The 25,964-nt window shown below is 47.4% G+C and overlaps 1 protein-coding gene across 5 annotated transcripts in view; it reads left to right on the top strand.

The window, feature by feature from the left end:
* Nucleotides 1-246: 246 nt before the first annotated feature.
* The window catches only part of FGFR3 (fibroblast growth factor receptor 3), a 57,183-nt gene continuing 31,465 nt past the window's right edge, over nucleotides 247-25,964 (top strand). For 2 of the 5 annotated variants that reach the window (XM_054203364.1, XM_054203362.1), the window contains exons 1-2: nucleotides 301-790; nucleotides 23,053-23,316. In XM_054203364.1, coding sequence (XP_054059339.1) covers nucleotides 613-790; nucleotides 23,053-23,316 — 442 coding nt within the window. In that variant the 5' untranslated portion in view covers nucleotides 301-612. Of the gene's footprint in view, nucleotides 791-23,052; nucleotides 23,317-25,964 lie in introns of all 5 variants that reach the window. The other 3 variants (XM_054203366.1, XM_054203365.1, XM_054203363.1) reach the window with 2 other exon arrangements.

Here is a 25,964-nt window from a genome sequence, read left to right as displayed (position 1 = left end):
TTCGCCCCGGGGAGGTGGCGGGAGCCGCTGCCCGCCCCGAGCGGGGCGCCCCGCCGCCCCCTTCCCGCCGGAGACCTTCCCCACCCCCCCGACTCCGCTCCCCCCCACGCAGCCCCGGGGACCGGGCGCGGAGCGGCGCGGGCGGCGGGCGCGGCCCCCCGCGGCGGCGGCAGCGGGGCGGGGCGGGGCGGCGGGGCGGGCGGCCCGGCCCGGCGGGCGGGGACATCGCGGCCGCCCCGCTCCGCGCCCCGCGCCGCGCCGAGCAGACGCAGGAGCGCCGCGGCGGCGAGCGGGCGAGCGAGAGGGCGGCGGCGGAGGCTCCCGCGGGCGCGCTCCCTCCCTCCATGCGCGGTGCGCGGCCAGCCGCGGGGCTTGCGCAGGTAGGCGCCCCGCCGCCCCTCAGCGCCCGGGCTGCGTGCGTCCCTTTGCGCTTTTTTACTCCCCCCGGCACTTTTTCTGTTATTTTTCCTTTTTGTTGTTATTTTTCCTTTTCCCCCTCCGTGCCGGCACCAGGGGCGGGGAGGTTCCTCCCGCCCCTGAGCGCCTCTCTCCCTCTCCCGGCAGCGCGGCGGCGGAGCGGAGCGGTGAGCGGCGGCAGCATGCGGCCGGGGGATGTCTGAGGCGGGCGGTGCGGCGGCGGCCGCCCTGCCCCGGCGCCGGGCCGGAGGCATGCGGGCGGCCTGGGGCTCCGTCTGGTGCCTGTGCCTGGCGGCGGCCGTCGGCGGGATGCCGGCGGGGCGGCGGGGCGGCGGCGCGGCGGCGGCGGAGAGGAGCGGCGGGCAGCCGGCAGGTAAGGCTGCGCGGCCGCGCACACGTGCTGCGCGCTGCGGATGGGCGCGGAAGGAGGCGGGAAGCCGAGGGGGGGGTGGGTCGGGTTTAGGGCTGCGAGCCCCCCTCTCCCAGAGAGGGGAAGGATGGAGACCGCCGGAGCCGTCTTCGGACCGGGAGTTACAAACGCGGGGCCGGGGAGGTGGCAGCCGGGCCGGGGTGAATGCTGCGCTCACCGCGGTTCGGCCAAGCTGCAGAGGCGCCCAGGAGGGGAAAAACTCCTTTTGAAACGGTCGCTGTCCCCCAGGAGTCCTCTCCCAGCGGTGGCGTTACGTGCAGCTCCCGGGGTTTGACCCGTTTTTGCGTTGGGGAAGGAAAGATGCCTCCGTAGATGTGTAGCGCGCATCTTTAGCGCGCATCAGAAATGCTCCGGCTATGCGTGTTCGGGTGGGGAAAAGTAAGGAGAGTCATTTATAGCCACATCTCGGGGAGCAGAAGAGTTGCGACAGCTCCGGGTGCGCACACGCTGGGTCGCAGCTTAATAACTGCGGCTTTGCTGAGAAGGGGACAGCGTTTCGGGGAAGCCAGTGAAGATTTCCCCTCGAGTGGCAGCACTGTAGTTGCAAGTGAAAAAAAAGTTAACACGTCGGACAGAAGCTGATTTTTTTTTTTTTTTTTTTTTAAATATACGGCGGGTTTGAAACGTCGTGTCTCTCTGATATGCCTCAGCTGCTACCTGAGTCCCTGTTTATTTTTCAAAGCTCTTTAATGGAAGGGAGCCCCCTCGCAGCCCCCCGTCTTCGGGATTGCATGTACCCGGCAGAAAGTTTCCATTGTTCAGGAAAGGGTTTGAAGCCTGTTTGCCAAAAAAGTGACAGGGGAATAAATGGGCTTCGTGGAGGCTGGGGGGTGGGGGCATTACTTTCATACCCCTTTTGGTTAAAGCTATAAATCACACCGGGGGTTGGTTTTGTTTTCAAGAAAGTCCTAATAAAACACCAGATTCTTAGTGTAACTCGTTTGGCTCATTTTTCACAGCCAAAAGAATTGATTTATGGGGCAACATCTCAGCGACTTGGTCAGAGCAGATGAGGTCGGTGTGCGGGAGGAAGCAAGCAGCCTGTGCTGGTCACAGCGGGGGGAAGCGGCAGAAACGAGGTGTCCCCGGTTCTCCCTATTTTAGCCTGAAGCACGTATTGGCGCTGTCACTTTGGTCACAGTTGAGCCCACAGGCGTGGGGAGCAACTTCGGTGGCTGCCTCAGTGGTCCCCTGTGCTTCCATCTGCATCTTCAGACCATAGCTTGGGGCTGATGATGTGGTCAACTGGTGCTAAACCCTTCCCGTGCTCTAAGACACCTTTGCACATTAAGGCTTTAGGATGCTGCTTGAATTGTAACAAGTGGCACGTACCCGGAGGTCGCACCGAGGGAAACGTCCCTCTGGTGATGTCTGTGGGCTGAGCCACAGGTAGGGATTTCCAGGGGCTCCAGTGGAAATCCTCAGGATGGGCTCTCTTGCCACTCTGTCAGATTTCTCCAAAGTGAAGGTGTTGCTGTCAAACCCCCCTGCCCCCGCCAGTGTTCCCTGGGAACAGGATTCAGCCCTGAGCAAGGGGCTCTCGTTAACCCTGAAACCCACCGATGTCTCCAAGGGTTGTTCCGTTGCTGTGGGCTGCTGGAGGCTGCCGCGGACAGGGGGCTGCGAAGGCAGGGGCAGCTTTGCGATGCTGGTGGCTCTCCCACCACCAACCACATGCGTGGGCAAGCGTGAAGCCGGCACTGCTGGCCCAGCTCTGTGCCGAAGCCAGCGGCCCTGCCAGTGCAAGGACACCCGCTGCCCGTCCGACCCGGGGGGGAAAAGGTTGAGCAAAAGAAACTGTAAAGAATATAAACCTTCAGAGCCAAGTAAAAATACATTTTACTTTTTCTGTCTTTTTGAATTGAATGGTAAAAAGCAAATTCTTTCTTCTAGTCAAATGGGCCATGGGGTATTGGCTCATTACTGAGGGTTGTTGTTCACTGGGCTTTGCATTTACAGTCTAAGGCCTTATTTTCCATAAAGGGGCTTGGAAGGATTTTTCCCCAGTGATCTAATTCTCCACACGGGGCTGTGAAGGCTATAACAGCTACTGCTTTGTGCCTATACTCAGCTACATAAAACACACATTGAAGGGAGGCATTCTCGAGGTATGTGTATGTTTGCTAATATGAATACTCGCTATTAGCGGAGGTGGAGGGGGTGCAGGTTTTAACATCTCCGCAGGGAGGTGTTCGGCTGTTGGCAGGAAGGAGGCAGATGGCGGGGCTGTTGCTGAATAGAAGCTAAACTAAAAACACCAGGGGCCTCATCTGGGCTGAGTTTCTCTTCTCTCCTTTTCTCGGGGCTGCTGCAGGAAGAACAATGTCAAATTTCCCCCCCCCTTCCCTCTTTTTTTTTTTTTTTTTTATGAATGAAAGTAGAGAGGCAAGGCAGGATTGAATGTGTATGTCATTCAGGGGCTATGACAGAGATGATTAGGGAGGTCAGTGAACTCCTTTGCAGCCTTGAGCAAGCGGTCACTCTATTCAGCAGCCACAGAATAGACATCAATATAAAAAAGCCCGTCCAATTTGCATTAGTATTCAGATAAAGATATTACTTCGTACGATTTGTGAATGTCAAGTAACGCTGCCCGTTTTCTTAGAGAGCAGACCAACTGCAATGGCAGCGTTTCACTTTTAAAAACTTCTGATAACCGGCCCGGCTCCTGTATGTAGCTGGTTTGTATGTGTCTGTCTGCACACAGTATATGGGGAAAAAGGGAATTTCAGGGCTTCTTAGGATTTGTATTGCACTAGTTAGCTGCTAAAGCTGTCTGCCTGCATTGTAAGAGTTGTATAGAGAGCTGCTAAGGTTGGAGCAGGTTTGTGTGGGAAGGGGAGAGCTCTCCCAATCTGTCAGGAACAGGGACCAGAGTTTCCCTATGCAGCACTGGAGTCAAATTGTCACCCAGAGCTACTGCACGGGCAGTTTGCAAGCTGAAAGAATGGAAAAGGGCCCTTTTTGGGATTTTGCTTGAGTTGAGTGGGAGGGCACGTACTGATTCCTGTGACTTTTCTGCTTGGAAAGAAGTGGTGAAGCACTGGGTGAGATATTTTTCTTCGTGCGGCTGACGGCAGCTGGGCTCTTGTGGCCTTTCAGCGTGTGCCCAGCGGAGGGTCCAAGGTGCTTCGCTTTGTGTATCTGAGCGTTTCAAAGTTCACCCTGAAATTATAAAGGTATCAGAGTGCCAAATTCCTGGAGCCGGCCTTGGGGTTTACACGTTAAAAACCCTCTGAAGATTCCATTATATATTTATGTTCTTGCCTACTTTGTGCCTGAGGCAAGATATCCTTTAGATCCAGTGGGCAGCTATGAGCGACACAGTTTTAAGATTAAAAGTTGATGCATTGTTCTCATTAACATTAGTAGGAGCTAAAAGAGCTAATTAAGTCTAATGTTGAGACTAGGATATTTTGCTGAGCAATAAAACAAGAAGACATGAGTAAAGATGATGATTTATGGCTTTTTTTTTAAAAAAAAGTGTATTTCTTAGCAAATGGCAAACTAGAAATTCTGTTTCAGTGCAGAGACAGACTCATTAATGTATTCGATACCAGCTCTATAACGTCACGTCTTCTACGCGTATTGACAAGGGTCACTCCAATTAAATCTGAGTTGTTTTTTTTTTTTTCTTTTAATTAAGACTTTATTAGCAACCACTGAGTAGGGAACGTGATGAAAGTAAATCTGAAAGTTGGGTAGCGAAGTGTTGATCTGCTAATTAAATCATGCAATTAAAGTAAGCCACTCTGACCAGCATGTTAACTTTTACGACTCCCTCCAACAAATCTTCAGTGCTGTTCGGGAAAGCGTACCTGTCCAGAACCCTGCCTGAGCGTGGTTTTTGAAGTTAGGCGAACGCTAACGGAGTCTTGATTGCTGCATCCCCGCTACATCAGGACCGTTGCCATCCAGCAGGACCCAGTCTGCTGCCTGCACAAAGCTGAGTTTTTTCTAGGGGAGGGATTTTTTTTCCACTATACAAAGCTGGGAAGCAAAACTTTTCCTCTAAAGGTCAACAAAAGTGAACTTTGACATCCAACTACATGCTTAGAAACCTGTCCTCCCTGAAAACTTACTGCGTACCTCTGCTGTTTTAGTTAGAGACCCTAAAAGATAGGGAATAACTCCAGTTTCTGCGCAGTTCATAAAATTTCCATTTAACAAAAGCATTTGGCCAGGATGTTTCTGACAGCAATCTGTCAGCTGGCAAACAGAGCTGTGACTGAAAGCATTAACTGAACCTGAATTTCGGCTAAGGTTTGGGCACGGCCTGCTGCTAGGTTTTTCTGGCTGGTCATTGAAGTGCGTAGGATCCAGTCCAGGAGCCTGGGCTTGGGCCCTCAGGCTTCCAAATAGGTGGAGAAATGGCTGTGTTCTCCTCACAGTTTAGCTTTTCGCAGTCTTTAGTATATGTGGAGTAGAACTAAAAGGAATGTTACAAATTCAGATATTTGTCCTAAAAATACAGGTGAAATTCCCTCCCCAGTTGGAAGACTTTTTTTCCCCAGCTGGGCTGGACCTGATACACAGATGATCAATTGAACAGACTTTATTTTTATTCTGTTTCCCCATTTGAATAGGCTTTTCTCTTTTTCCTAGTGTGCTATGTGCTTGTAACTTTTCCTGTGTCCTGGGAGTTTGTCTGGCTCTGCATACCTGTTTCTTCATTTTTTCTGACCCTTCAAAAAAAACCAAGAACCGCTTGAAATCGCCTACTGACCTGGCACCCTCCAAGCCATTAGGTAGCGTCAGTGTTTGTTTGTCGTTTCATCTCCTTTAATACTTGTTAGTTTATAAACTTTATTCTCCTCCACATACCAGCCTGGATGCCAGGATGGTGGATTGGTAAAAATTTGCCATACATCCTTTTTTTTTTTTTTGCAGCAAGTGGGCCTGCGGTTCAGCAGAGCCATCCGTGGTATGTGAAAGCGGGCAATGAGGGCACTTGGGAGGAGCAAATCCAATAGCATCCCCTGTGCAAACTCCAAGCTAAAGCCATGTCTGAAGACATGTACGATGCCGAAAGCACCTTAAAATACCTTGTTACACTCTTGACTTTTTCTTGACCTCCTACATAGTTTATCAGTTTACTGTTTGCCCCTCTTTTGGCTGATTATCTGGTGATCATGTAAAAAAAAAATGTACTTTTTCTCTGAAATAGAGCTGACTGTCCTGGTGCCCCCTTTCTGATATCCTTACAGCTCAGCTTGCCAAGTGCCGTAGATATGATTTAGAGCCCTGGGTGTGTGAAGAAGGGCTTTTATTCCTGCGGTGAATGCGGTATTCCCGGTGTGCTAGAATATCTGTTCCTTGGCTTGAATGACCAGGAAGTTTCTGTAATATCAAAAGCAAACAAGAATTGTGAGATATGAGCTGAGTAAAACCTTTGGTAAACTTAGTAGTTAAAATGTGAAAGGTAATCAGACGTAAACCTGCCCTATTATTCTGATAGGCTATCTGGGGAGTTGTCACGTTCAGGTGGACAGGGACTAGCCAGGTAGTTAAATCTTTTTTTTGTTTTGTTTTGTTGGTGTGACACTCGGGTTACACCATGTAGCAAAGCTTTTTTTCTTTTAAGAGTAGCAGCACAGTCAAGTAAGAAAACATTTCTCCAGTAACCGCTTCAGTTTCAGATGTATTCGTCTAGAAAAGGTGTGGTATTTATTGCAGAGGGGAAGGTAGGTCTTGTGTGCTGGCCTTGCTTTCTCAAATCCAGAAAGCAGGGGAAGATAAAGAGTTGGTTTAATAAAAAGGTTATGTTAAAACTTGGAAGCAGATTTCTTTATCACGCAGAACTGTATGCAAAACAATTACCATGTGCTTACACGTTTAGCATCTGTGAGATTTTGGGGCTGTGCCATTTCTGCAGGTCGCGAGGGGTTAAAAGTATTAATGACTCAGAAGCGAGAAGGGTTCCAAGTTTTCGGGTGAGAAAAGGACGCAGTTGAGGATCGCTCTCTGCGAGGAAGCAAAGCTCCGCAGGCTGCGGTGTGCGCTGAAGGCACTCTGCCCTGGGAACGCCGCAGCATGAGGACCCCAGCGTCGGTGTTTGCACCCAGGGCTTGTACTGGGAGCTGTTGAACTACCTGCAGATGTCAAGCTGACACATGGCAGCATGTCAGTTTGGGTATTTTTCCCTCTCTTTTCCTTTTCACCCCAGAAGCCAAGCCATCGCTACATCCCTTATTTTGAATATAAGGTTTTTAGGGAAAGGAAGTAACAGGCAATCATGGTGCACCATGGCATGCCAGAGACCCACAAGGCTGGCTTCCCAGCTCCTGCTGGTTGATAACTGATTAAATTATTTGTCAGCTTATCTTCGTTTAATGCTTTTGCCCCCCCAGAATGGAGTGTTTTGTAGTTGTGCCTTTATTACACTGAATTACCTTGTGCTGTTCACAAGGAATCTCACTGAAGTGTTTCAGCTGATGTTAGTTAAATCAGTAAAGCTTTGGAGAATTGGGCTAGTACCCAGCAGTAAGGGAGTAAAATGGAGTTGAAGCATTTTGCAGTTGACCTGGGGCGAGCTGGGTGTAGGGGAGTCAGCAAAATAGCTGGGTGTTGCTTAGGGGCCAAACCTGGTGGTGGTTATGCGGTGCGTAGGTGAGCTCTCACCGATGCCAAGAGAGAGGAGCAATGCAAAGTAACAGGCAAGAAGTGGGGAACTTGCCTGTCGTAGAGCTGTGAGGAGGATGCTAAGGACAAGAGAGTCTCTGACGCTGCTCTCACAAAGTGCAGGCGGCACCTGGCTTCTGTGGAGATGGGGTGCAGATGTGGTCCCCGCAGCAGGACCCACCTCCCAGGAGCCACCTGGTCCCCTGCGTTGCTGGTGGTGGCACTGCAGAGGGACCTACTGGTGGGTTTCATCATGGCGTGGGACAGAGGAGAGCATGGGAAGGCCTGAGGGTGTTTCTGCTCTGGGCCCCATGGGGTGCCGCAGGGCAATGTGCATCACCCTGGATTGACAACTCGTCCCCTCTTACTCAGTCCCCCTGGGGAAAGCAAAATACGCATCTGTGAAGGCTTTTCTTTTGAGGAAAAGGGAGCTACGGGAGATGTTCCTGGATCCAAATGATGAGACCAGCCTTTATTAACCTTGCGCTTTCCCTGTCAAAAAACTGAAAAGCTCCCAAGAATTGGATTTTTAATTTTACTTTGATGCTTGGCAGAGCTTGTAAAGATCCTTCAGGGCAAGTTTGGCTCCCGGTTTGGAGGGTTGTTGCTTTGTTTGGGGGTTTTGCCGGTCTCTGCTGCTTGTAGTCCTGTAAAAATAATAATGAGGTCCTGATCTTGCGTCTATTGAATCTTAAGCAGAAAAGCCCCCATTGATTTCCAAGGGAGCAGGCTGAAGCCCTTCACAGATCGTGGTGGGAGCAGCTATTTAGCATAAGCAGGGATTGTTTGGCAAGTTTTCTAATGACCCAAACATTTTAACAAGCAGAGGAAACTCGGCGGGTAAAAAAGGCTCCCTGGTTTGGGGGTGGGGAGGTGCCTTGCAGTGCTTCGTGGGGGCGATCCCTGGCGCCGGCTCTCCGTGACCTCCTGTTCCTCTCAACCTGCTGTAACGCAGACGTTCACTTCTTCCCATCTCAGTTTTTATAACCCTAGTTTTGATGCAAGCCCGAACGTGAGCACCAGAGGCCATGGTGATGGCCACTGCCTGGGCCCCCTGTGACTCCGGCGCGAGTCCCGCGTGGAGCTGAGCTGCAACGCCGGCCTCCATCCCCTCACACCCCATCCTTGGTGCCATCGTATCAGTGTCGGCCGGCATTAGCGCCCAGCACCGTGATCTGCAAGCCACACAATGCGCCGGGGAGAGTGTTAATAATCCCCTGCAGGGGTCCGGGGGCGAGCTGGGGCGAGCCGGGGGTGAGCTGGTCCTTCCCACGGACAGGACGGGGCTGCCGAGCTCCAGGACCACTTGCACGGGGACAGGAGCCGAGCAAGGAGCTTTCCCAGTGTTTCACAGGCAGCCAGAGTAGGGGAAAAAAAAAGAGTTTTCTCAGAGGATTTGGGTGGTTTTGGTTTTTTTTTTCATATTCCCCCTTTTGCATGCGAGACTCAAGCACAAGAAATTCCCTCCCAGCAAAATATTTCAGCAGCTTGTTTGGAGACTGGTGGACTTGAACTAACCTGTGATTTGATTTTTTTTTTTTTTTTTCTTAAAATTTTTTAACTTCTCTATATAGATTCCCCCAGGCAAGCATTTTGTTTTAAACCTGTAGCAGGATCCGTGCAAGATGAGCGTGCTGATTCCCCGAGATGTGCTTTGGGAGATGGGGGTATCGGAGCTAAAAGTGAAGAGGAAAAGCCAGTTGCAATGGGAAGATTAGGGAGTTAAGAGTGCGCCCTGACAACTAACATGTGCAACCAGAGATAAATCCTCCATGAGCCTGTCTTTAATTAAAAGAATGATTGGAATTAGGCATAGTACCATTTCTCCTGATCTGTATCGTGTGCATCTGTACGAATAAAGCATTTTTGGGGAGGGAGAAGAGAAAAACACCAGATTTTAATCTTCCTTTGGTAGCTGATATGTCTGCCTTTTAAAAGGGCATATTTCTCCCTGTTTTAGAGTACCCAGGCTTGTTGACAGTAAACAACTGTCACTTGGCAGTTTATGAAAGAAGAAGAATGTTTAAGAAAACATGTCCAGTTTAAATAGTTGTGTTAATAGGCTAGGGATTCATGCACAAGTTGGGGGGGGGGGGGGGGAGCTGGTAAATTGAGGTGCGTAAATTAGCTGGTGTTTACTGCGTAAGAGATGAGCTGCGAGCGAATGCAGTTGGAAAAAAAATTATATTAAAAAATATGTTAGTTTTTACAGCCGGTGTGTTATGCATATACTCGCAGCTTTCTGTGAAAGCTTTTTTTTTTTTTTCTTCTTTTTTTTTTTTTTCTTTTCCCCAGGGAAAACTCAGAAAAGCCTCTTGCTTGCAGCGTGCAGTGGGTCGGGCCCCCGGAGGCCCCTGGGTGGGCCGAGCCGCAGGGCTGGGAGCCCAGCACCCCCCCTCACTGGCCCTAATGCTGCTTCTCGCCCCACGGGGCTGGGAGCCCAGCACCCCCCCTCACTGGCCCTAATGCCGCTTCTCGCCCCATGGGGCTGGGAGCCCAGCACTCCTCCTCACTGGCCCTAATGCCGCTTCTCGCCCCATGGGGCTGGGAGCCCAGCACTCCTCCTCACTGGCCCTAATGCCGCTTCTCGCCCCACAGGGCTGGGAGCCCAGCACTCCCCCTCACTGGCCCTAATGCCGCGTCTCGCCCCAGGGGCAGCGCTTAGACCTTGCAGCCACCCTAATGCGTCCTTCGCCTTTGCGTCGCAGGGGCGATTGGAAGAGGAGACTGCAAGGGAACTCTGCCTCCCAATTTGCAAATTGATTAATTACAGAAAGGAAGGGGGGGAAAAAAATAAAAAGAGAAGTAAGAAGTGGCAGATGGTGTCCTCTCTGCATCCCTGCCCAAAGTTGCTACAAATCCATCACCCACCTTCTCAGGAGTTAAACACTGGTGAACGCAGTGAGTGATGAGCAAGCGTAAAGCATTCATTCCAGCTCAGCCCAAAGGCATCAGTGTCAAAAGTGTAATGAGCGAGGGACTGGTGTCAGGCACTTCAAATCTGTAATTAGGCATAAAAATAAGGTTCGGGCTTTCCAGGCACTTGATTTCCCTGGCTTAGGAACAAGAGTATAAGCCGCTATTGGGGGTTGCCGATATTGGCCTTGAAGGTACTGGGCAAAGCCACCCTCCTGCACCCCCAGCTCCCATCCTAGCTGGGATAGAAAATAAATACAGTATGTACTGTGGAGTTTAAATAAATACGGTGTTGATATTGTGTTACTGTTACTTAACCTTTCTGTCAGTCTTCAGTGCCTCGGAGGGGGACACCTTGACAGCAGCACCTTCTCTTGCCCTTGTTTCAGGTAGAGCAGAGGGAGCTGCAGGAGCAAACGGGAACCCCCAGAGGGTGGACGAAAGGGTCACGCTTAATTCTCTTTTGGCCAGTGGTTTGATTACTATAGCCATTATTTGGACAAGGAGGCAAAGGAAACCCAAACCTGAAACCTACTGCTGCAGAAATGCTTTGAGATCTGGCCAGGCAAAAAGGAAAATAACTCCTGGAAAGTGTTTATTGAGTTGTACTGGGACTCCAGCCTGTGCATTATTTAGTGAAAGAGTGAGATTTCCGCCTCGTTTTTATGTGTAGATGGGCTGGCATCTTGGGATTTGAGAAGGCAGTGGGCTTCTCTGTGGGGAAAGTCTTTGTGGAGGGATGGGAGCCACAGAGGTGGGTGGGGGCACAGCAGGGGTTCTCCTTTGCCCCGTCGCCCTCGGTGCAGGGGCAAAACGGGGCAGGTTTGTACCCACCTGTGCTGGTTCTGGTGACCCCACGCCATGTAAATCCTTCCTGTGAGGAGCTGTCTGCATGCTCCGAACAAGGTCGTCTTGTGGGTGGAATGTGTTAGTCCTGGCAAAACGGGCCCCAAGCCTCCTCAGGTGCTTTCAAAATACATGTAGATGTTTGAAGTGGAGGTTTTCTCCCCCTCCTCCCAGTGCATAGCAAATGAGGTGTGGACAAGCAGTGCAGTCTTTGCAGGAATAACTTCACCCAGTGGTCGAGCCTGGCCATTTTGGGAATGAGAAGGAGCAGTTGGAGGAGCAGTGCGTGGTGTCTCAGGGCAGGGAGGAAAGGAGATGACCCTGAACTAGCTGCCAGCCCTCGGAAATGGAGTGGAGGGGCCAGACCCCAGGTTTTGGGTCACTCTAAACTTGGTCTCACTGCTGTGGGCATCTCTTGCTCCACATATGGATGTCTACATCAACATGGATAAATAGGCGTAAATATTTGAGGAGGTTGTCCAACTTCATGTCTTCTCTAGTGGTTGGTACGAGGTGGTGGTTCTTCCGCCCATCCCACCCAAGGGAAGTGTGGCTGAAGCTTAGCTTCGGTGACTGATTTTCAGACAAATCCAACCCTCCGGTGGCTGCTGGGCTCAGTTTTTATCATCCACATTTTCCATCTGACAGAGAGAAATAGCTACTTTCTTTCTCCTTTGGCTTGCCTGTTGCAATGACCATCCCTGCTGTCGCAACAGCATCCATCTTACTCGGACACTTGGGTGCTCGTTCGCAGAGAGGAAGAGTTTTTAGAAGTGTTTCTTGTGGGGGAAGGAAGGAAAAAGCTGGGAAAATCAGACTGTGGAGGATGGGGCAGGTGTCCAAAAGTACCTGTGGAATGTCCCTGGCTCGTGCAGGTAGGACCAGCCATGTCCTGCTGCAGGACACTGGAAGCGGCACTCTGCAGAGGGTCTGCATTTCCTTATGGCAGCATTAAAATAGCTGTCTATAGAGGTGTCTAATCTACTTCTGGCATCACTGGAGCCTAACGTAGTACACTTTGTAGATGGTGATTATTTGGGGGCGTTAAAACTGCTTGAAGGGAGTGGGAACCGAGACACGCATGACTTCCTTGAACTCTCTCTTAATTTATTACGTGCAGTCCAAAACCCGCTGTAATAGATACGGTTGCAGGAGACCATTAAAAGGTCCGTCCTGGTGAACCTGATGCCCCGCTGTTGCTGCTGGAAATGATAAACCGCCGCGTTTGGGTCGGATGGTATGTGATGCCCTGTGTGTGTGCGCGTATGCATGGAAGCCAGTAAGTCCTGCTAATTTAGGGTTTGTTTTCCAAGTCTGTTTTCTATAACTCGGTAGACTTAATACAAATAAAGAACTGACCAAGTTTCCTGTGAGAAGCGCAGAACAAACGCTAAGCGTGGGATTATATGCAGAAAGGTGAAAACACAAATGTATACAGGAACAGCGAGTCAAACAAGCTGAAAAAATATTTAAGGTTGATTTAACAGAGCAGTGAACTCAAAGCTGTCTAATCCCTTTAGCAGCCTTCTTTAAGGAGGAGAAATAAAAGAATTTTTGACATCTACTTTTCTTTTGCCATCTCTCCGAGCTCTTTCTAATAATGCTGAAGGATAAGAGTTGAGTTTAGCACGAGGATGGAGTGTTGCAGCTTTAGTTAGATGTGCTTTCTAAATAACAAAATCTTCATTTGTCATTCGTGATTTTAGATTAAAGTGGATCAGGCTTCCCGAAAGGAGATTACTGTTAAACTTCTCCAATTTGGGTACCTGGCACCTAAATCTTGCTTGAGGCACTGAAATAACAGGCTTGGTTTTGAGAGATGCTGAGCCAGGTCAGGCTCTGCATTTAAATCGCTTAAGCACTCTTAAAATCTGGCTATTCATTTTGATGCCTAGATATGGATTTCTGGGCTTAATCACCGACCTTTGCATTTCAAATGTTTGGCCTTTGTTTTCTTTACTAAGTATGCAGACAGAGTGGCCCCCAAATTATTATTTTTTTTTCTTTTACATAGCTAAAAACAGCTAGCAGAGAAAACTTGAAGTCCTGCGTCTTATTACAGAGAAATAGGAATCTTTGAAAAATACCATTTTATGTAACTCAAGGGAAACTTGCGAAAAGGGGAATATTTACTTATTTTCATTCATGTGAACATGATCCATCATATATCTAAAACCCACAATCAGTTGGAAAAAAAACCTACCCAAACTACCGTAAACCTTTGCCCTCTCTTAATCCGTGTACAAGAGGGTGGTTTTTTTTTTTTTCAGATGTGCTTTTTCCCCCCCCTGAAATAGAGGCAATTGATAGGCTCATAAACAAATACCAAACATTAAGTCCTAATCTCCATATAGAGGAGCCTGACCCTTTTTATGGAGAGAGAGGGTAGAGGGAGGAAACAGGGCCAGGAGTTTGAGGTTTAATGCTTATTAAAGTTTTAGTGGGTGGGAAAATGCAATCAATAAATTTTGTTTAATGCCTCGAAACTGGTGTTAGTTTTCACTAGCTACACTGGAGAGTAGTTTTCATTTTGAAACTAGGACACTCGTAGTTGGAATGACAATTAATGTGGAGTGAATATGGTCCCAGTTGGAAGCCGATTTTTTGAATAGCATGAAAACTCCCCCCACCTCCCCGCCTTGGCTCCAGAGTGGGGTAGCTTCCGTTTTTAATTAGCAAACCGGGCAAAATTTAGCTCATTGTGTCTTTCTGCTCTTTTGGCCAAGTGGATAGCTTGGATTTCTCCATCTTGCTGTCATGAGGCTGTTCTTTTTATTTTTTTTCCTTCAGTTTTGGTGCGGGGAGGAAGCGGGGGGCTTCAGGATACTTAGGATTAAAGTCATTGTTCGGGGGTATTTACAGCCAGCTGCCTGCATTAAATGAAGATTAGAGGAGCGCACATTAAAAGTGCGAGGGAAATGCAGAGGAGCTGGGATTTGGGAGCTGCATAGCTGTGAACCGAAGGGGAAAGGTTGGGGCTTTACGGCAAATTTTTTCTGATGCCATGTGATCTCAAAGCCCATTTCAGAAAAGCATCACAAGTACCAGAAAAGCGCCACAAGTAATTGCCAGGGCCAGGCCTCTGGGAATTGTAAGGGGATCGTGAGTCCCTGCATCTCTAAAAAGTCCCTCTGAGGTAAAGCTAAACACTTCTGGGACCTGGTGAACTTACGTATTGTTTAAAAAATGCATCCACAAGAGGAGTTAAGAGGTGGTGAACATTTTGCTAGAATTCACTAAATAGCTGAAAACCTACCCTGAGGGTTGAGAACTCCAAAAGTAATGAATTTTTGAAGGATTTTAGGAAGGAAATGAGGGCATAGAGGAGGAGGAGCCCAGAAAAAATATCTGAAAAGAATTGTTCAGCAATGTATGCTTATTCTTTTAAGGATTTAATAACACAGTTTAAAAATATTTCCAAAGATTGAGTTTCTCTCCTGTGGTGCTTTGTGGAGCGCTTGTTTGTGTAGTCTGTAGGTCTTGTTGCAAACTTTGCTAATTACTTGGTGAGCGTCGCCTACGAAGCCCCACCAGGTAGCCTGGTCCAGCAAAGCAGGAGGGATGGCATGGAGCACTGATGCTAAAGAGCATAGGTTTGCTCGGGGCCTCCACGCTTTGGCAGGACTCAACCCTGCTCTGATGGAGGCTGGGGACAAGCTTTGCTCAGTCTGTTGGGATGCTGGGAAGCCTCAGTCTGTGCCTCAGTTTCCATAGCTGCCTCCATTGGCTTTGGAAAGGAGTTATGGTGGTTGCTTGCTTGCTGCAATGATGAGGATTTTTTGGACTACTTCAGGCATGAGAAGCAGGAATGCAAAAACATGAGCTGTTTTGTGGTAGGATCTGTCTGTCGAGATCAAGCTGGGATGCCCCTGCTGTGCTGTGCAGAAGCTGGGGCCAAGTTGGCCACCGTTCTTCAGCGGCAACAAGAGGCAGATACCAAAAGGATGACGACCCATTAGCACAGTCTCTTGTGCTCCACCAAGGATCAGCCCAACAGGTGTTTTGTCACTCTGCCTTGAGTAGGGAGTGGTCTGGCTTGACCACATTTGGCCATCGCAGTTGGGTGAGGTGGGCTGTGGGTCCAGCTACAAGGATGCGCTCACCCATGTGCCAGGCTGGGACTGGTGTCATCCCCACCACGGACGTGAGCTGCTGAGATCTGATACAGCTCATTGCTGCCCTCCTCTTGAGTAAAGCACAAAGGCTTTGACATCCAGGAGAGCAGGAACCATCTGCATGGGCATCCTTGAGGTGCTTTGGCATGAGCCAGGAACTCCCATAGGACACATGGAGCAGCATAGCCTGGGGACCTCAGCATCCCCATGCTGATGGACCTCTGCTCCACTGCTCCCTGTCTTTAGGGACCATTGATGAAGAAGGGGAGGGTGATGTCATATCAGTTATTTTATTTCTTTTAAAAAAAAAAAAAAAAGAGTGCAGAACTGTGAGATAAATAGATGCTGGTGGTGGTTGCTCTGTTCTTTGGTGTTTTGAGTGGGGAACCAAGGAAAGTGTTTGATTGCACAGTTTGGCCAGATTTTGAGGAAGACCCTGTCACTGCCTGTTCCTTTAAGCCAGCAAAGCCCAGCTGAAGGCTGTCTTTGGGACAGGCTCTGCACTCTCAGCAGCGACCAAAGCTTTGTGTCTCTGGGGTTTTGCATTCCCATTCTGGTTAGGTGCAGACAGGAGACCCCTTTGGTTTGTTCTCTGGGTTTTTTTTCCTCCTCAGGGCTTTCCAAGTGCCAGAGGAAAATCCTCCTGGCCAAAGTGTTTTTGTAACTATTTTAGCTTTGTGACGATTTATTTCTTCTTCTAACTCTCAGCATCTGAATTGGGTGATTTGAGAAAACAGTCCATTAAAAGGAGGATACTGTAGAGTCCTGATGAATCCTGTTTTCTACTTGGCCGGTGGAACAGAAAGCTAATTGCCAGTAGTAAATCCATTCAAAGGAGGGCTGGAGGGAGGGAGAAAAGCTAATATTCCTCCTTGAATGCCATTTAATCTCTGAAACCTTTCATGCAGATGTAAATTAGGATTTGCACAACAGAGTCAACAGTTGCTCCGTAGATAAGGCAGATTTGCAACATCTGCTTTTCCATTTGAGAAGCTCTTCCAAAGTAGCTGTCGGGAATAGCCAACCTAAACACTAGAGATTTTTTTTTTTTTCCTTTCCATAATCTCTTGTTTATGAAGAAAGCTGCATATGACAGAACTAAACCTGGTTATCGTTCTGCTAATTCTCTAGGAAAAAAAGCTTGCTTTCCTCCTAACACAGATCCAAAAAAAAAAACCCATGGGGATTTTTTACCACGGGTGGTAATACAGTGCAGCGTGCTTGTTAACATCTGTGGAAGAAACCTTGTCTGGTAACAATTGCATAGGCCACTGCAGTGGTAATACAGTATAAACAGTTTACCTTGCATTATTATTAGGAAAGCTATTTTAAGCTTTTCCAGGAGAATTACACCCCTTCCAGCAAACACACGCAATAGGTGAAAGATAAAGTGGCACCTTCAAATGACGGAGGCAAACCCTTTTCAGACGTGGTTTCCTAAAGGCACGTTTCTCGATCATGGTTTAGGCTTTTACAGAAGCAACCAGATTTTTTTATTTTTGCTGTGGTTTGGGCCCCATTGAGCAGAGGAGGGAACCCAGCTGAACACCACATCGGGAAATGGTGTTGCTTAGGCAAAGCATCCCTTGCTGCCGTGATTGCCGGAGCTCCTTCCTGGGATGGCTGCAGCCTGACACTGGGAAATGTGCTCTGAGAGGGGTCTTGACCTTGAAGGGGGAGAAAAAGGGAGGAAGGGAGAAGACAGGATATCTATTTTATATAATACTTTCTATTTTATATATATATATAATGTTATATATAATATCATATACATAAAATGCTATATACAATATTATGTATGTATATATGTATGTATAGGTATATATAAATACACAATATATTTAATATTATATATATAAAACACATAAAACTTTTATTTTATATATTGTAGTTTGCTGTGCCAGGCTGGTGATGTGCCCTTTGGGCTGGCAGGGCCGTGGCCAGGCAGGGATGCTCTTCCACTGGCACCTTCATGGCTGCTACAGAAAGGAGAAGCCGTGCCTTGCATAAAGCACCGCCAAAAATTCGTGTATAAAAGACATCCCAGCAGCTCCCCGCGGTGCTGTGAGGGTAAATGGTGACTTTAGGTGAGCTCGCTTTGCTGCGGGGGCCGCTCCCTCGATCTTATCTGCCCTGAGAAGGCAGGTACTTGGGGAAACTGGCGATCCCACGATCTTATCGTGTCCCCACCTCTCACGGGGGCTGCTGCTGGGTGCAGGGCCTGGGGCTGGTTTGATGGTTTTCAGTATTCCTCCGTGGCCGTCTGCCTGGGGGACAGAGAGATCAGGCACATGGCAGGGTGCTCGCGGGGAGGTGGCACTGGGGCCACTTGTCACCCTTCCTGGCTGCTTTTTAAATTAAGGCAGGTCTCAAATATGCAGCGTTCAGCAAGAAAACTGTTTTATTCCCCTTCTGGGCAACAGGGTTTGCTCTTCCCAGTGGAGAAGTCCCAAGGTGAGGTGGGGAAGCGGCCCCATCCCACGAGCAGCCACAGAGGTATTGGGAAAAACACTGTTGGGGAGGTGAATAATACTATGGCCCCCATTAACATGGGGTGGGACACTTATTTAGAGTAAATGAGGGTTCAGCATGCATGGAGGACATGGCACTGGTCTGGGCCTGGGGATAGTCTATGTGCTCTTTGCCAGGTTTCCGTATCCCTCCAGCAGTTAGCCACTGACTCAGTGGCTGTGACCATCATCCCCCTGGGAACAGGATGCCAGACTCAACAGGAGAAAACTCTGGCATGGTTGTTGCTCCGTGATCCTGTAATATATCCTGTCACGGTGGATTTGGTGCAATAAAACACATAGAACAAGAAACGTTTTCGAATTAACCTGAAGAGAGAAGTGCGTGGAGTGCTGCTATCTTTCTGCTTGTTAACGTGCCAAATACAGCTTGTCCAGCTTGAAAAGGGGAAAATACGCTCCGCTTGGAAATGAGCCACTTAGTCCATTCCACCACCAGGCTGTGAAGCAATCCCAAAAAGCCTCACTGGAATTGCCAGAGATCAAGGTGGGGTGAGGAGTATTTTCCGGGTGGTAGTTAAGGTCATGTGCCTGGAGCCCTCTGTGGTGGGAGTCCTGGGTTTTGGTTGTATGGTGCTGTGCCCCAGCTGCGGGATGCTTGCTGGAGGAGGAGGATGGTGATGGGGGAGACATGTGCCCACCTGAGCAGTCCCTCAGTAGGCTCCCAAACACTTTGATGTTTGGAAAAGCAGGATCGTGGGAAGCTATTCCAGGAAGAAAAACACAGGTGAAAAGAAAGAAACGGATGGAGTGTCCTGGAGCCAGGACCCAGCACCCTGCAAGGTGGTGTGGGGCCCTGGGGCTCCCCCACCCCACCAAGCCTCCCACGGGCACCGTGGGCCTTCGCCGCCCGGGAGCAGCCCTCATGCTTTCTGCCACAGCACCTAGAAATAGTCACTGACACTGAGGAGGGCACCAGCCAGGCTCTAGGTTGGCTTGAAGTTCTTGGGGGGGGGGGCATAAGCAGCCCAGGAACACCCCATAATCTTCTACCTCCTCATCCTTTCGTGCCTGAAAAATAAAAACATGCATATCTTCCTGCAGGTCTGGAAAGCTGCCTGCGTTAAAACCAAAATAAAACATTTCCAGGCTCAGCCAGAAGCAAGTATTGATGTCTGAGAGGAGCAGGCATCTGATGGAAATACTGACACACTTAAGCAGTTGGAGCTGCAAACCACACAGAAAGTGAATTATTGCTGGGATGAGCCAAGCAGTTACGGAGATGAAGTATCTTATCCTTATAAGTGAATACATACAAAAGCATTTTAGCATTGCTGGGTCAGCTGCTCCTCGTTGTGGAAGGTGCTTCCCAGCTAGTTGCTGCCTTTTTGCTCCTCTGAACAGCTTAAAAATTGCCTCTTTCTCTGTAGCATGTTTGCTGCAAGCAGCAGTGATGATGATGCAAGTGCCGATCTCCATCAGAAGCATCTCTTGGTGATTCTCAACTCATTACTGCTTTGGCTAAACTAATAAATGATTGAATTTTAGTCATATCTTGGGAGCCCACAACCTAGATAGACTTCTCCTCTCCAAGAACCCATTAAAGCTGGAAATGCATTAATCCCTGCTCTGCTGGCAAGTAGTGGACTGGGCTCCTGTGACGCCTACACAAGTTAACTCCCCAGTAATTTATACCTATGTCTGCTGTGGATTTTGAAAAGTTGCTGTTAATGCCAGTTAGATCCCAAATGGGATTTTCCTGTGGGAGAGCCAGGGCCAGGGGGGACAAACGTTTGCAACCTGACTTGCAATAGAAACGCATTAGGAAATTTTTTAAAGGACGCATGGGTATAGCTGTTTTCCAGCAGTGAGGATGGTTTTCTTAGGACCCAGGACTGAGATCCAGGAGATGTGTGTTCATAGCCCCGGTAAATGTGAAAACCTGCCTTCCCGCAGTGCAGCTTTGTGGTGGGAGGTTTTTTGACTACCTCAATCAAAGCTGTGTGTCCAGATGGAAGAAGCGAGCATGTTAGGAGAGCTCAGTGCCTGCTCCCCTCTACTGGTTTCCTTATGATTTAGCAATGGGAGATGCAGGATGAAGGTGGTGGCCAAACCCTCGCCCAGGTCCCCAGAAGGGCTCAGCCCATTATACGTTAAACCCCTTCCAAGCACAGGCTGCGCATACAGCTCCTGCCACTTTGCTCATGCAGCATGGTTGGAGAGGTAGATCTCTGCAAGTCAATCTGATGGCTGGATGCTTGGCCTCAAGAAAGGCAACTTCATGTCTCCTTTATGTTTTGGTGGGGGAGGAACTGTCCTTCTTGAGAAGGCGTTGGAAACACAAGGCACTTGCGGCTAGAAGGTGGGAAGGAGATTCTGGACACCTAGTGGGAGACATGAGCTCTGGTTCCCTGCTTTAAACTCCAGCTGTTCTCAGCACAGAAATGAGACCGTCTCCACCTTCAGATTTATCATTGTATTTGAAAGCTATATGAGGAATAATAATAGTAAAATTTCATTCTCCAAAGTCACAGTTGGGCAAAGGGCTCCAGCACTTAAATGCACATTTAAGTACTTTGTGGAGGTCTCCAGTTTGGGTCCTGTTTATTTTTTAAGCCATAAGCATATAAACTGAAATTTGAAAAGCTGTTTAAAGAAGTGAGATTAAAACCCTTAGTAACATTCTCCTTTTAATTCACCGCTCCATCTTTCCAGATATCACTGCCGGTCAGTAGGAATAAAGTCACTAGGACTGAACTGCGCATTTAAGAGACATCAGGGTATCTGCTGGAGACTGGCAAGGGAGACTGAGGGCAGAAAAGCCAAAATAAAGTTGTCAGAAACAAGAGGTGACGCTTCTTTCCACAGAAGAAGCTTCAAACCTCAATCATTCTGCTCTGAGTCTAAAGTGAATTTCCTCTGCATTTCAGCATTCCCTAATTATGTTTTATAAAAATAATTTGTCGCTTTGTCATTAATCCAGGTTTGTTATGGATTTCAAAAAAGAGTGATTTCCTTTTAAATGGCTAAACAGTACGTTTTGGCTTGTGTTTAGTCTGGGCTTGTTTCTATTTGGTAGGTTTATGATATAAAAGCCAAAATATACAAGTCTTGATCATTTGGCAAACAGCTTGGGTAAAACCATGTATTTTGTATGGAGGAATTGTGCAGCTCCATGGGGTTTGTTTTCCAGTAGATTAAATTAGCAAGAGCTTCCATCAGAGTCAACAAAGAATCAGTACCCAGTCCTGCAACTGTAAAGCTGTATACAGGGCTTTTTAATTGGAAGCCAAAGTTGGTGCCATTGAAAAAATCCCTATAGTCTAGAAGGAGGAAGAAAAAACCCTGAAAGGAACACTTAAACCAGAATATTTCTCAGCCATATTTTCCCCAAGGATGTATCCCAGTTGTGAAGAGACCATGGGTGAACACTCAATGTCACAACAGGTGCTGATCTAATAGGAAGAAGATGCTGGAGTTCTGTTTTCTTTTTCTTTTTACTAAAAGTATATGCTTTCAGGGAAAACCTTTTCATTAAAATTAAAAAAAAAACAACAACACTCTAAACCTTTGACTGTATGAATACCACAAAATTCTGGCCAAAACCTAAAATATTTGAGTTGGAATTGCTGCCAGGGTATCACAGGAAAGGTTCTTTGTAACCCCAGTGAGTGTGGGCTTTGCCTCCTGCGAGATGATACCTCCCATGAAATACCACATTTTCAGGCCCCCAGGATTCTTCATTTCTACCCTGCAAGGGTATTGACTGAAACATTTTTGTATTTTTAAATTTCGACAAACATAAAAACTTGTGTGATGAGAAAAGCAATATATTTTTCTCATATAACCTGCTCCAACTCTCACTTAATGCCAAAAGAGCAGCTTGAAGCCAATGCCACATCCTCAGGTATTCAGAGCTGCTGTAATTGCACTGATTTAACAGTCAAATTGTAATCTATGAATATGCTTAATTAGGATCTGTGTCCATATCTGATTACTGTCGGAGATCAAGTCAAGGCGATCTGGGTTTGGATCATGGCATTAGGTTCAGACCAATCTGTTTTGAATTACTTTTTTAACTTGTTAATTAATTATATAATCATAGCACCAGCGTGTCTTCACTGTGGAATAGGATCCTCTGTGATACATATTGTACAAAACCAAGACGACTCTTACGCTTGGTGGAGTGTACAGTCTCAGAGCAGGTGTAAGCCAGAAGATAGAGGTAGGGTAATGCCGAGTGCAAATGTTGGTTACTGTAGACAAGGTGGGGAGAATGGCGTTCTTGCTGTTGATCTAGATGGGTTGAGGGCGGCTGTAGAGGGCTATTTTTTCTTTATTAAACTGGTATAAAGGAGGAATAAACCATTCAATGTCACACATGAGTTTATGTCACTAAAATGAGGACCGTTTAGAACCACACGTTCAACATGCCTCGTGTTCCTCCATGAGGAGACTTATGAACTTGAACGTTTCCTCGTGTCGTTATCCTACAGTGAAACAAAATTCTCCAGCCCATGGCAGGGTTCACTGTCAGCACTCGTGGAACAAACTGCCACAGCTGGTAGACAGACTGAAGAAATAGGTATTTCAGCTTTCATGCTCCGTCTTTGATTCTGTACTTCGTTGCACAGAATAACTCCAGTGAGCTAGTGATGGATTCATTTATTTTAGCTATCCAGCCTGCATCTTCTGTCCCTTTCTTCCTTGTTTGCTTCAGCACATAGAGGTTGCCTTTGGGCCATCCAGAGTCACTTGAATAGTTGGGTTTATCCCCATTAATGCTCCTTGTGTCCCTCCCTTGCTGGGTCTTGCAAGGGGTTGTGGACTGTCAGGAATAAAGACATTGAGATCCAGAGACTGAACTGTGAACTTTCAGAACACATACTTATTTCTGCCAGGTCACCCTGACATGAAACATTGGGCATTGCAATGACCCGACAAAGAGGTCTGTGCTGTTAGTTGAGATGTATGTGATGGGGTGGCTGTGTTTTGGTCACTATGGGGTTGAAACCATCCTTGTAGATCAGCTAGAGACCTGACTGTAGTGAGCACAGCTGTCTTTTTTTCTCCATTACTACCTGCCTGGGGAAGGCAAGCCTTACCTCTGGCAAGGAGGAGCTCTGGGCACGTGGAAGCATCAATAGGGCAAATATAAGATACATTTCTTCTTTAAATGTTCTTTCACTCTCCAACCCTGCTCTTACTTACTCATTTCCATTTCTTTCTCCCTTTGCAGAATACTTGAGGAGCGAGACCGCCTTTCTGGAAGAGTTGGTGTTTGGAAGTGGAGATACCATTGAACTTTCCTGTAACACCCAAGGCTCTTCTGTGTCCGTTTTCTGGTTTAAGGATGGTATTGGGATTGCACCTACCAACAGAACTCATATTGGACAAAAACTGTTGAAGATAATAAATGTGTCCTATGATGACTCGGGGCTGTACAGTTGCAAGCCAAGGCATTCCAACGAGGTCCTGGGAAATTTTACAGTCAGAGTTACAGGTACGTGTAGAAATACAACTGTCTTAGTGCTTTTTTTTTATTTTTATTTTAAATTTTTGCACCTACACATGTTCAGCACAGCTGGTGTTTTGCGGTCTTCGTCGGTACTTGGTAGGTCTCTACCTCCCTGGTAACTCCTGGCAGTGATTAGACTGACAAAACAAACCAATTGAAGAATGCTTGCGTGTCCATACCAAACGTTAAAGCTTGATGTTAATACTGAGAGAGACTTAGAAACGGTGCTAGTCAGATTAAACCCCAAATCCCCCTTAACACTCAAATAGATGCAATGCTACATGTGCCTTTGAAGTCTTTTGTGAGTGAGTGAACTGTGGCTCAGGGAGGTTAAGTGACTTTTTCCACTTTATGTGACAAATCACTGGCGAAAATTGCATGTAAAAGCTGGAGGTTCCTGAAAACTGTGTCCCCGTTGTAGCTGAGAAATCTCTTCCCTCCATCACGGTTATCACAAATTACTACTTTGTTTCGGAAGTAGCTTATCTTTAAACTGTGTATATCTCGAATATGTGCTTCATCAAAGGTACGTATTGGGATTCATATATTGCAAACAACTGCTGTGTTAGCGAAGCACGTGCTGTCATTAGCTTGGCCGTATTTTTCCATGATTAGGACAATGGGAGAGAACAGCTACAAGCTGACCAAATCTGGATCACTAAACAGAGTGTGCCAGAAAAATCTGTTGTTCCCAGATAGCTAACCGCTAGCTCTGAGATCATCTCCATGATTTCAGGCTGCTGCATTGGTAGATGGGTGCCCATCACTGCGAGCAGATAGAAAGCTTCCTGATCACACAGATTAAAAGCCTGACTTTTCAGAAGAATTAACCCTGTGTGGATCTAAGGTTTTGAAAACTTTCCTTTCCCCTTGCACTGTTGGAGCTTTTTCAGGCATCCCCAAGCAGTAGGTCCTTGCCTCCAAGAGTTGAGTTCCCTCAAAAAGTAAAGGGGCTCCGTTTGAAAACCAAACACAGAGATGTTTGTGATCGTAAATCGTTCCATAAAGGGCTTTCTCGTGCCAGAAATAGGATTTTGTGTAAGTGAGAGAATCAAACCATCGTGAGAATAAAAGCTCGTTTCAGCAAGCCGTCACCAACATCTGCTTTTCATTGAATGTTACTGGAGATTGCTGTGAATGCTTCAAGGTCATATCAATTAAATGGTTAAAGAAGTATTTGGCCCTTGAAAGGCTTTCTTTAACTAGGTATGATTATTGGAACTATCCAAGGAACTGCAGGTTGCTAGAAACGTTACTCTCTTTTTTTTTTTAAAGTGACATTAAAATGCTTTTGAGTTCAAGGGGCAGCCGGGAGACAGAAGAGGGCAGCTGGTTACACGCTCAAATGAAACAGCTGCTAGCCCCAAAAGTTCGTAAAGTGAGAAATTGTTTTTAATAGTGGAAGGGCTGATAATCCTCTGCTTTTAAAAAGTTTAAGCCCCTGTGTTTTTCCTCTTCACTAATAATAGCTAATAACAGCTTAAGAACAAGCGAGTAACCTGAACCTGCTTTCTGACAGCATTATGAGTCTTTGATTCTATTAGCCCACTGTTATTACCACCAAAGTGCTGGTAATGTGGGAGTCTCTGTTTTAGCTGTCAGCAGCACTTGTTTTAAACTTTGAAGCCCTGCTTTATGTGGCAATGGTGGCGCCTCTCATGTGCGCAGACATTTCTTCATAATTAGTATTGATTGCTCAGCGTGGCACTGCGGAGATCGAGATTGTTATCGGAGATTTGTGGTTTGTGTTCCCACTTCTTGGGGGTAATGCCAGCGATTAGATTGGGTATCTGGTCGGGTGTTTATGTGGATACCTAATGTTTGGGGCTGGAGTTGTTCTCTGTGTTAAACTGGTTTAAATCTGTACTAACAAACTGGAATTGCTCTGATCCATATTCTTAAGTGCACAAAACTAGGCTGGTATATTCAGAATAGCTGATACTCAACGTCAGTCCCATTTTGAGAGATGCTTCCAGGTTCTAGGAGCGTGTCAGGATTTTCCTACGTGGGGCCGCGAGTATTGAGTCTGCAACAAATCGGCTCTTTTGCAGCGACTCTCAGTGTGCGCAGTGAGATGCTGAAGGGAGAGCAAGGAGATGCTGGAGCTGGCATTTCAGGGTTGAAAACCAGGTTGATTAATAGCAGGGTTTGATCTCTTTAAAATGCCTCCCTTGACAGACATGGGCTTGAGTGTTTTGCTAGTTTACAAAAAGAAACGTACTGTCCTCTTAAGACCTGAGCGCTTGAAGAGGGTCACAAATAGCAGCTGCGTGCCCAAACTGCTCCCCAGCCCAGTTGGCAGAAGCTCCGTTTCTGCAACCATTTCACACAGAAACCTTTGGGTTTAGCAGCACCCCTGTGACGAGCGCAGACTGCAGGCTGGTACCAGTGAAAAGAGCTTTCAAAATAGCCCAAGAGTAAGCTCTAAAAAACAGGTGACTAAAAAAATCAAGCCCCTTTCTGATCATAATTAAAGCCCTTCTGAGAATAGCATCTACAAATTCTTGCTGATGCCAATACTCATCAGCTTCTGAAAAGGATTACTATTTTAGTAGATGATCGACAAATAGCTTACAAATTTTTAGTCACCTTCTGAAAAAGGTGATGTTTTAGTAACCTGAATAGAACAGTAG

The sequence above is a fragment of the Rissa tridactyla genome, chromosome 5 (assembly GCF_028500815.1).
Source record: "Rissa tridactyla isolate bRisTri1 chromosome 5, bRisTri1.patW.cur.20221130, whole genome shotgun sequence".
NCBI lineage: Eukaryota > Metazoa > Chordata > Aves > Charadriiformes > Laridae > Rissa > Rissa tridactyla.
Note: the sequence above shows the minus strand (reverse complement) of the source record. Positions and strands in the feature narration are given on the sequence as shown.